This window comes from Capra hircus, chromosome 5 (genome assembly GCF_001704415.2).
Source record: "Capra hircus breed San Clemente chromosome 5, ASM170441v1, whole genome shotgun sequence".
In the NCBI taxonomy this organism is placed as follows: Eukaryota; Metazoa; Chordata; class Mammalia; order Artiodactyla; family Bovidae; genus Capra; species Capra hircus.
In genome coordinates, this window is record NC_030812.1 from 97026490 (window position 1) to 97038147 (window position 11658).

Sequence of the window (11658 nt, forward strand, 5' to 3'; positions counted from 1 at the left end):
TCTTTTAATTTCATGGCTGCAATCACCATCTGCAGTGATTTTGGAGCCCCCCAAAATAAAGTCAGCCACTGTTTCCACTGTTTCCTCATCTATTTGCTATGAAGTGATGGGACCAGATGCCATGATCTTCCTTTTCTGAATGTTGAGCTTTAAACCAACTTTTTCACTCTCCTCTTTGCCTTTCATCAAAAGGCTTTTTTGTTCCTCTTCACTTTCTGCCATAAGGGTGGTATCATCTGTGTATCTGAGGTTATTGATATTTTTCCAAGCAATCTTGATTCCAGCTTGTGCTTCTTCCAGCCCAGTGTTTCTCATGATGTATTCTGCATATAAGTTAAATAGGCAGGGTGACAATATACAGCCTTGGTGTACTCCTTTTCCTATTTGGAACCAGTCTGTTGTTCCATGTCCAGTTCTGACTTTTGCTTCCTGACCTGCATACAGATTTCTCAAGAAGCAGGTCAGGTGGTCTGGTATTCCCATCTCTTTCAGAATTTTCCACAGTTTATTGTGATCCACACAGTCAAAGGCTTTGGCATAGTCAATAAAGCAGAAATAGTTGTTTTTCTGGAACTCTCTTGCTTTTTCCATGATCCAGTGGATGTTGGCAATTTCATCTCTGGTTCCTCTGCCTTTTCTAAAAGCAGCTTGAACATCTGGAAGTTCACTGTTCACTTATTGCTGAAGCCTGGCTTGGACAATTAGCACCAAAGTAGTCAGCAGGCTCTCACCATGGTTCTTAGTCTCATAGCCTGACAAATGGTGGCATTTCAGAGGCTCAGTAAAGCAGTATTAGGCTCCCAACTACAGCTTTCCCCGATGGCTCATCGTGTAAGGAATTTGCCTGCAATACGGGAGACACAGGAGATGCGGGTTTGATCCCAGGGTGGGGAAGATCCCTTGGAGAAGGAAATGGCAACCCACTCCAGTTTTCTTGCCTGGAGAATCCCCCTGGACAGAAGAGCCTGGCAGGTTACAGTCCATGGGGTCACAAAGATTCGGACATGACTGGGCACAAGGCACATGCTGAGGCATGCTATAGGATACACCTGTAGTCCTGGGTCAGGAGGGGATTGTCTGCCATCTGGTGGAAGAAGAAGCCCTGCCCCTGATGGTAAATGGGGCAAAGAACTGTAATGTCATCAACAAGGATCTCATTGATGATTTCCTCCAACCTCCTTGCTTCCTCCTTCTGCCCCTCACCCCTCCACTTACCTTTTCCCTCCTTTGCTCCAGGGCAATCTCATCCTTTGTGAGTGAAGTTTTTTTTTTTTTTTTTCCCTTCCCCCAGCCCCCTGGGAATGCTGACTTCAGAGATCTGGGCCTGAGGTTGTATAAATGCCCTGTGGAGTTGCAGTCCAGCACTCTTGGCCTCCCCACCTCTGCCAGCCTCCTGGGCTCTCTGCCCAGCACCACCAGCATCATGCTCCGGCAAGCCCTTCTCCTCTCCACCTGCTTCGCTCTGGTTATGACTTACCCTGCACTGCTTCAGGGTGAGTGGACATCAGGAGTCTTTTGGAGAAGAGGGCTAAAATCCATTCACTGTGTGTGAGAGTGTATTTGTGTGTGTATGTGTGAGACAGAGACAGAGGCCTTGTAAAGCGTGGTGGGGATGGGTGGCTGAGCTCTGAGGCCTTGGGGAATTTGAGTGGCTTGGCTAAGATTAAGGCTGTGTTTTGAACCTGCCTTATATAGTCAGGCTACCTGACTATATGGAATTAGCATTAGATGAAATTAGCATTGATGATAAGAGGGCTGTTGGGGTTTCCTTATGGTCCCCTTCACTATCAGGTGCTAAAAGAGGCTTTACTCTATTTGGGTCAGGTTAAAAAGTCCTTGGGTGTATTTTCACTTTACAGGAGAGTAAGATTCAAAGTGCTCTAGCCACTGGCTGGGACACATGCGGTGGGAATCAGTGGGTCTGGAGCAGAAATTTGTGCCGCTTGAGGGAGGAAAGAATCAGTGTCCCCAGAACCAGTAGTAGGCTGCTTTTCCCACAAGGGTCTTTCTCTTCTAGTCTTTCCTGTTGTTGCTCTTCAGTTGCTCAGTCGTGTCCAATCTCTTTGTGACCCAATGGACTGCAGCACACCAGGCTCCCCTGGGTCCTTCACTATCTCTGGGAGTTCACTAAAATTCCTATCCATTGAGTTGGTGATGCTATTTAACCATCTCATCCTCTCTTGCCCCCTTCTCCTTTTGCCTTCAATCCTTCCCAGTATCAGGTCTTTTCCAGTGAGTCAGTTCTTTGTATCAGGTAGCCAAAGTATTTGGGCTTCAGCTTCAGCATCAGTCCTTTCAACGAATACTCAGGGTTGGTTTCCTTTAGGATTGACTGGTTTGATTTCCTTGAAGTACAAGGAGATTCTCAAGAATCTTCTCCAGCACCACAATTTGAAAGCATCATTTCTTAGGTGCTCAGCCTTCTTTATGGTTCAACTCTCACATCTGTAATGACTACTGAAAAAACCATAGTCTTAACTGTATGGACTTTTGTTGGCAAAGTGATGTCTCTGTTTTTTAATACACTGTCTAGGTTTGTCATAGCTTTCCTTTCAAGGCGCAAGTGTCTTAATTTCATGGCTGCAGTCATTGTCCACATTGATGTTGGAGCCCAAGAAAATAAAATCTGTCACTGTTTCCACCTATTCCCTTTCTATTTGCCATGAAGTGATGTGACCAGGTGCCATGATCTTAGTATTTGATAGTGAGTTTCAAGCCAGCATTTTCACTCTCTTCTTTCACTCTCATCAAGAGGCTCTTTAGTTTCTCTTCACTTTCTGCCATTACAGTGGTATCATCTGCATATCTGAAATTGTTGCTATGTCTCCTGACAATCTTGATTCCAGTTTGTGCTTCATCCAGCTTGGCATTTCCCATGATGTACTCTGCATAGACGTTAAATAAGCGGGGTGACAGTATATAGCCTTGACATATTCTTTTCTCAATTTTGAACCAAGTCTGTTGTTCCATGTCTGGTTCTAACTATTGTTTCTTAATCCAAATACAGACTTCTCAGGAGACAAGTAAGGTGGTCTGATAGTCCCATCTCTTTAAGAATTTCCCACAGTTTGTTGTGATCCACACAATTAAAGGCTTTAGCATAGTCAGTGAAGCAGACATAGATTTTTTTTGTGGAATTCCCTTGCTTTCTTCAAGATCCAGTGAGTGGTGGCAATTTGATCTTTTGTTCCTGCCTTTTCTAAACCCAGATTTCCATCTGGAAATTTTTGATTCACATACTGCTGAAGCCTAGCTTGAGAATTTTGAGCATATTCTTGCTAGCATGTGAAATGAGTGCAATTGTACAATAGTTTGAACATTCTTTGGCATTGCTCTTCTTTGGAATTTGAATGAAAGCTGACCTTTTCTAGGCCTGTGGCCACTGCTGAGTTTTCCAAATTTGCTGGCATATTAAATGCAGTACTTTAACAGCATCATCTTTTAAGATTTGAAATAGCTCAACTGGAATTCCATTACCTCTACTACCTTTGTTTGTAGTAATGCTTCCTAAAGTCCACTTGACTTCACACTGTAGGATGTCCAGCTGTAGGTGAGTGACCACACCATCATGGTTATCTGGGGTCATTAAGACTTATTCTGTACAGTTCTTCTGTGTTTTCTTGCCACTTCTTAATATTTTCTGCTTCTGTTAGGTCTGTACCATTTCTGTCCTTTATTGTGCCCATCCTGCATGAAATTTTCCAATTTTCTTAAGACATCTCTAGTCTTTCCCATTCTATTGTTTTCCTCTATTTCTTTGCATTGTTCATTTAAGAAGGCTCTCTTATCTCACCTTACTATTCTCTGGAACTCTGCATTCAGTTGGATATATCTTTCCCTTTGTCTCTTGTTTTTCATTTTACTTTTCCCCCCAACTATTTGTAAAGCCTCCTCAGACAACTACTATGCCTTCTTGCATTTCTTTTTCTTTGGGATGGTTTTGGTCACTGCTTCTTGTGCAGTGTTACAAATCTCTTTCCACAGTTCTTCAGATCTATCTGTCTATCAGATCTAATCCCTTGAATCTATTCATCATTTCCACTATAATAATAAGGGATTTGATTTAGGTCATACCTGAATGACATGGGCTTCCCTTGAGGCTCAGCTGGTAAAGAATCTGCCTGTAATGCGGGAGATGTGGGTTTGTTAAGTGGGTTGGGAAGATACCCTGGAGAAGGGAAAGGCTACCCACTCCAGTATTCTGGTCTGGATAATTCCATGGACTGTATAGTCCATGGGGTCGCAAACAGTCAGACACTATTGAACGACTTTCACTTTCACTGAATGGCATGATGGTTTTCCCTCCTTTCTTCAATTTAGGTCTGAATTTTGCAATAAGGAGCTCATGATCTGAGCCACAGTCAGCTCCAGGTCTTGTTTTTGCTGACTGTGTAAAGGTTCTCCATCTTTGGCTGTAAAGAATATAATCAATTTGATTTCAGTATTGATTATCTGGTGATGTTCATGTGCAGAGTCTTCTCTTGTGTTGTTGGAAGAGGGTGCTTGCTATAACTAGTGTGTTCTATTGAAAAACTCTGTTAGCCCTGGCCCTGTACTCCAAGACCAAACTTCTCTGTTACTCCAGGTATCTCTCGACTTCCTACTTTTGCATTCCAATCCTCCATGATGAAAAGGGTATCTTTTTTTTTCTGGTGTTAGTTCTAGAAGGTCTTGTAGGTCTTCATAGAACTGGTCCACTTCATCTTCTTTGGTATTAGTAGTTGGGACATAGATTTGGATTACTGTGATGCTGAATGTTTGCCTTGAAAAGGAAATGAGATCATTCTGTTGTTTTTGAGATTGCACCTATGTACTGCATTTTGGTCTCTTTTGTCGACTATCTGGGGCACTCCATTTCTTCCTGGACTCAATTTCTCAAGAGGAGAGTTCCCTTTTTTCATCATCCTCTTCACAATTTTTTGTCTGTAGATTTTTCTTTTTTATGATGGCCTTTCTAACCAGTGTGAGGTGATACCTCATTAGAGATTTGATTTGCATTTCTCTAATAATGAGCAGTATTGAGCATTTTTTACGTGTTTATTGGCCATCTGTCTGTCTTTTTTAGGGAAATGTCTATTTAGGTCTTCTGGCCATTTTTTGTTTAGGTTGTTTGTTTCTCTGATCTTGAACTACCTGGGCTGCTTGTATATTTTGGAGGTGAATCTTTGTCAGTCATTTTATTTGCGATTATTTTCTCCCATTGTGCAGGCTATCTTTTCCTCTTGCTTATACTTTTCTTTGCTGTGCAAAAGCTTTTAAATTTAAAGGAGCCATCTTGCACCATTGGTGGGAATGTAAATTGACACAGACACTATGGAAAACAGTTTGGAGATTCCTTAAAAAAAAAAACCTAGGAACAAAACTACCATATGACCCAGCAATCCCACTACTGGGCATAAAACTTGAGAAAACCATAATTGAAAAAACACATGTCCCAGAATGACTGGGACATTATACTTATAATGACCCCAGTGTTCACCACAACACTATTAACAATAGCTCGGATATGAAAACAACCCAGATGTCCATCAACAGATGAATGAATAAAGAAGTTGTGGTCTATATATACAATGGAATATTACACAGCCATGAAAGGGAACACATTTGAGTCAGTTCCAGTAAGGTGGATGAACCTAGAGCCTGTTATACAGAATGAAGTAAGTCAGAAAGAGAAAAACAAATGATGCATATTAATGCATATATATGAAATCTAGAAAAATGATGCTGATGAACCTATTTATAGGGCAGGAATAGAGATGCAGACATAGAGAACAGATTTTTGGACACAGTGAGGGAAGGAGAGGGTAGGATGAATTGCGAGAATAGCATTGAAACATATATATTACCATATGTAACATAGATAGCTAGTGGGAAATTGCTATACAACACAGGGAGCTCAATGTGGTGCTCTGTGACAACCTATAGGGATGAGATAGGATTGGAGGAGGGGTGGTGGGTGGGAAAGAACTCCAAAAGGGAGGGGACATGTACACTTATGACAGATTCATGTTGTTATATGGTAGAAGCCAAAACAACATTGTAAAGCAATTATCCTTCAATTAAAATTAATTTTTTAAAAACACAGAAAAGAGGAAGGGTGTTCATTCATTTTAATATAAGTGCTGATTTTCCCCTCTACTTTCTCCCAGTTCTTCTCCTGTAGCTCTCAATTTATCCACTGCTGGGTCTGGATTTTTTATTGCATATGAATGAATGATAAAGCAAATGACTAAATTAGAGTTCATGATTTTGGCCTCATTGGCAGGCTGCCCACAACCTGCTGGACTAGGCAGCCATGAGGACTGCGGTCTTTTATTCCAGACCAAGCAGGCCCAGGTTGTAAGTTCATCAGGTTATGATGCTTTTATGGTTCACAAGTTCCAGAATGACTGGATTATGCATTCTCTGGGGCAGACTGGAAAATGAAGTACTAAATATAGCCTGCTAAATGAAAATGGTAGGAGGCCCTATTTTAGAGTCAAATCCATCCTTGCTTTTGCATCTTGGAAATAGTTGTTGTCCTTGCTCCTTGCCTTCTCTGAGAAATTTGTTTTAGGAATTGAAAGACTTATGTAGGAGAGTTTTTGAAATTTTATTCCATTGCAGTCTGACTGATTAATATTTAGAGGCATGGTATAAAATGCTCCTTCCAAAACCAGCCCCTCAAAGAGGGAGGAGTAGTAGCCTATGAACATATTCTTGGTAGTTAGTCTTCTGGACATTCCAGCACTTGGGAAAAGGGAAACTTGTGGGGAGACTAGTATGATTCAATATACCCGTTTCTGTTCTATGTTTTTCCTGGAAAAAGATCTAGCTATGAATGGAAGGGTGTGGAGATGGTGGAAATATTCTCACTAGAAAGTACTTGAGCTGTTTTTTCTTCTTATCTCCTCAAGAATTCATCGCTGACTTAGAGCCAGCCATTGACATAGAGTACACTGGCCTTGAGTCAGCCAGTGGCTTAGAGTTAAACACTGACCTGGAACTGACCACTGGCCTAGAGTCAACCACTGGCCCCACTTACCTGGAGTCAACCACTGTCCCCACTGACCTGGAATCAACAACTGTCCTAGAGTCAACCACGGGTCTAGAGTCAACAACTGGCTTAGAGTCGACAACTGGCCTAGAGTCGACAGCTGGCCCCACTGACCTGGAGCTGACAGTTGGCCTAGAGTTAACCACTGGCCCCACTGACTTGGAGTTAACCACTGGCCCAGAGTCAGCCACTGGCCACACTAACCTGGAGTCAATCACAGACCTTGAGTCAACCTCTGGTCTAGAGTTGACTACTGGCCCCACTGACCTGGCGTCGACCACTGGCCTAGAGTCAGCCACTGGCTGCACTAACCTGGAGTCAATCACAGACCTAGAGTCAACCTCTGGCCTAGAGTTGACTGCTGGCCCCAATGACCTGGAGTCGACCACTGGCCTACAGTCAACCACTGGCCTGCAGTCAACTGTTAGCCCCACTGACCTGGAGTCGACCACTCACCTACAGTCAACCATTGGCTTAGAGTCTACCGCTGGCCTATCAGAATTGACTACTCACCATGACTTCACTGAAGATGCAGAAACAACCACTGAATTGTATTTGGAGAACACACAGACTTTTGGTAAGTGAGGGTTCTGGCACAGGAAGCCTGGGTGGAGATTGGTGGGCTCCCTCTTTTGTATTATTGAGGGAAATCCTGCTTTTTTCCAGTGTACTTGATTCCCAGCATAAGCCTGTGACCATACCCATCCTCCATTCTGTTTTCCTAGAATTGCCTGCTAATGTGGAATTAAACACCCTCAGCTCTAAGGGCGAAGCCACTCAGGTCACAAGTGAGGACTCCTGTCTTCAAAAATGTAGAAATGTCTCCCTGCTCTCCCTTTCCTTGTTCATAGCTCTTTGCAAAGGAATGTTCTATCGTGATTTATACATTTGGGGGTATTTTTGAGGCTTTGTTCTCTGAGGTAGAGTAAATTTTGTCAAAAATTCACTGAAACTTGAGGAAAACTGATGTATTTCACAGAATGCCGGGAACTGAAACCAGTTGAATATCATTCTAGCTCCAGCTGTAAGTTCTGTCCTGATCTGAACTCTGGGACCCACTTTCTGGGATTCACTAGAAAGGACAAGCTACTTCATGTCTCTGTAGGGTCAATGGAAGTGGTGTCAGTAAAGGGGTTAACAATTTCCTTTTCCTTTCCAGTTGATTACAATTCATTTCAAACAGAATTTTGAAGTAAATATTACACTAAATGTAAATATTATTTGACTATAGACTGAACAGAAGCTTTTTGATTTAAAAGCTTTAGGAATTAAGCAGTGTTCCTACCTCTCTCTGTCCATCCCTCTCCTAAGCTGCCATTATTTTTCAATTTTCTGCCTGCCAATGAGTCAGGAGGTCATAAGATTTCAATGCTTTCTACCTCTGCAAACAAACCCCAATAGTCTGAGGGAATGCCTGCAATTTTTGCTTAGAAAGACCCTTGGTTCTTACTTGCAAATGCAAATTTCTAAACAGTCTGATTCTTATGTCTTAAATAATAGCCAATATCTATTGAGATCTACTGTATTGCAGCACAGCTCTAAGCATATGGGGTACTTTAGATATTAGTTGAAGGAATCTAGAAATTGTATTGAAGGAGGCCAGAGGGCCAATTAAAAAAGATTGGTTTTCTGGCTTTAAATTCTTCCTCTTCCACTAATTATCTTCCTTGTAGAGTATACCTCATTTGCAAAATGGAGCTCCACCTGAGTACTATGCTCTAACTACCCAGTCTGTAGTAATTGATTGAAAAGTTAATGTAAGTTAGTTCTTTGTCCCTCCTCCATCCCCACCACCACCTCCATCCCATGGGATATTAGGAAAACACTCGCGTTTGACTATAGGAGTATGAAGCAGTCTTATGGCCCAGATCCATTCGGTCATTTCCGCTAATGTATTGGACCCTGTAACTTGTTTATCTAGAGATCCTTTTAACTGTGCCAATTACCAATAAGCTTTGCGGTTTTGTTTTTCCTATAATACATTTATTTTTTAAAATAATTTCCCCCCAGTTTTATTGATATAATTGCCATAAAATATTTTATAAGTTTATGGTGTGTAACAATTATTTGATACATGTATATATTGAGAAGCTTTGGTTTTTAATAGGAAGAGTAAATCTATGGAGATTTTAACCTTTTAAATCAGGAAATTTACTCCTTTATTTCTAGAAGGTGTCACTGCTGGTTGGTTATTCTGAAGAGCCTGTGACAGAAGCATGAGGCAAGTTCAAAGACCTCTCTTTTTTGCTCTTCTTGGCCTTTGAGGGATTTTTTTTCTTGGGAGGCACTCCAGGACAGACTCAAGAAGTGGGACTGGGCTAGGTACTCTTACCATGTCTATACCCTTCTCAGCCAGGCACCATGTTCACTAGCTGAATCCACTTTTGGGGGAGAAGAGAGAATATGTTTCTTCACATGAAGGTATGACCCATCATGTGTGACTCTCAGGGACTTCTAAGTGTCAGTGGAGACCAGCCCTTTAACCAAATCTTTCTCGTGAAGTGCTGTTGTGCTTCATTTCCACTGGTAGGACTTCAGGCATGGCAGAGTGACTCGGCAGTTAAGAGGAGGGAGGTTTTGCTGCCATTCCTAGGAGGCTACTTGAGGCTGTGAGATGAATGACAGTTACACTCTGAATGATATTTACTGAAAGTGAATAAAAGCCATTTCTTCATTACAGATGACCCAGTATCTCCACAGGAAAGAACAAGTCCAATGCAGTTTTTTTTGGTAAGTTTCTTCTCTCTTGTCTCCGATACCTTATTAGGAATTTCATACCATTTTCAATGCTGGTATTAATCCACTTGGAAAGGATTCCAATTTAAAACTTTCAAGATGCTAAGATCAGCTATAATTTTAATATGGAGATGAAAGTCAGCTTCTTTCCTCTCTGAGGTTTACCTTCCAAGTCTAGCTGTCTGGATTTTCAGTCATCGAATAGGCATAGGATAAACAAGTTCTCTCCTCTGAGTTTTCCAAGATTTCCTGTCTCTCTAATATGAGGATTCTAGTCCAGTCCCTGGAATGTTTTTAACGGACAGCCTGAGGAAAAGGCATCAGATTTTCTGATTTATAAATATATATAATTCAATTAAAAGTCATACAACCCAGAAGCTCTCAATTAAGAGGTCCCCGTTTTAATACTCTGCCTCACTTCTGGCTTTTTGGGAAATTTCTAAAGTGATTTCTTCATGTAGTAAAATGTAAACCTGGACGGTGTACAGGTATATTGCTTAAGGCTCAGAGAAGAGGAGGGAGAATAAGGAATTTGCACCTTTAAGAAATTAAGTCATATGCTCATGGTCACAGTGGGAAATTGGAAAGATGAGCCTGATCTTTTGAACACTAGATTCTTGTCTCTTGGGAACTCATGTTTTTTTTTTTTTTTTTTTTTCGTTTTGTTTTTCAGTTTAGAAAATGAAGCAGATTCTCATACCTGTGACTGTTGCTCTATTAACCACAATTTTCCAAGAAGGTTCTGAGCCTTTGAACAAGACTTCCATTCCATCATAGGAGCTTGGATAATTCTAAAAGACTAGTGAGACACGGAATGTACCCACTTGAGGATAAACAGAGTGGCAGAGATTGACAATACACAAACAGAAGAAAGGCATCTCTCAAACATGTCGCATTTAAAACAGGCTCAATAAATATTTATTTGCACTGACTGAATTTTGAGGAGGGAGGTTATTTTACAAGGCAACATATTGCTTAGTTGCCTTGTTTTAATGCCAGTAACCATTTTATTCCTCTCTGATACACACTTTATGTTGTTTAGTTGCTGAGTCCTGTCCAACTCTTTGCAACCCCATGAACTGCAGCATGCCAGAATTTTCTGTCCTTCACTATCTCCCAGTTTGCTCAAACTCATGTCCATTGAGTTGATGATGTCATCCAACCATCTCATTCCCTGTTGTCCCCTTCTCTGCCTATCCTCAATCTTTCCCAGCATTAGGGTCTTTTCCAATGAGTCAGCTCTTCACATCAGGTGGCCAAAGTATTGGAGCTTCAACTTCAGCATCAGTCCTTCCAGTGAATATTCAGGGCTGATTTCCTTTAGGATTGACTGGTTTGATCTTTTTGCCATCCAAGGGACTCTGCAATCAGACACTAACTCTTTCCAGCCACAGCAAAGTATGAAATCAGCCTATGGAAAATATATTGGTGTTTCCATTCCTAGTATAACAAATTACCACAAACATAGTAGATTAAAATAATATATAAACCTCTTATCTTATAGTTTTGTAACTCACAATTCTGAAAGGTATCTCACTGAGTTTAAGACAATGTGTTGGCAGGGCTGAGTTCCTTTCTGGAGACTTGTTGGAAGAATCAATTTCCTTTCCCACTTTCCATAGCCCTCTTATGTCTTTGAAGCCAGCAAAAGTTGACTGATTCTCACAATATATCACAGAGTCACCAACACCTACCATGCTGCCCCTTGCTTCCACATCTGAGCCCCCACCTTGATAATCTAGGAAAATCTCTTATTTCAAGGTCAATTGATTAATGACCTTTATTCCTCCCTTTACTGTGTAATTTAACATATTCATTGGGCAAGAATGACACAAAAGTTTGTAAAATGTTCCATAAAAAGTATTGTATAGAATTAAAGTGTATGG

The 11658-nt window shown here is 41.3% G+C and overlaps 1 protein-coding gene across 2 annotated transcripts; it reads left to right on the forward strand.

The window, feature by feature from the left end:
- On the forward strand, window positions 1353-10704 carry LOC106502136 (cell wall protein DAN4). 2 transcript variants are annotated; one of them, XM_013964191.2, is made up of 5 exons: window positions 1353-1493; window positions 6897-7613; window positions 9206-9257; window positions 9717-9766; window positions 10446-10704. In XM_013964191.2, exons 1-3 carry the CDS (start codon window positions 1424-1426, stop codon window positions 9232-9234), a joined length of 816 nt encoding a protein of 271 aa, XP_013819645.2. In that variant the 5' UTR covers window positions 1353-1423; the 3' UTR covers window positions 9235-9257; window positions 9717-9766; window positions 10446-10704. The 2 variants fall into 2 exon arrangements, with proteins under 2 accessions (XP_013819645.2, XP_017903963.1); XM_018048474.1 differs by having other exon boundaries at window positions 9209-9257.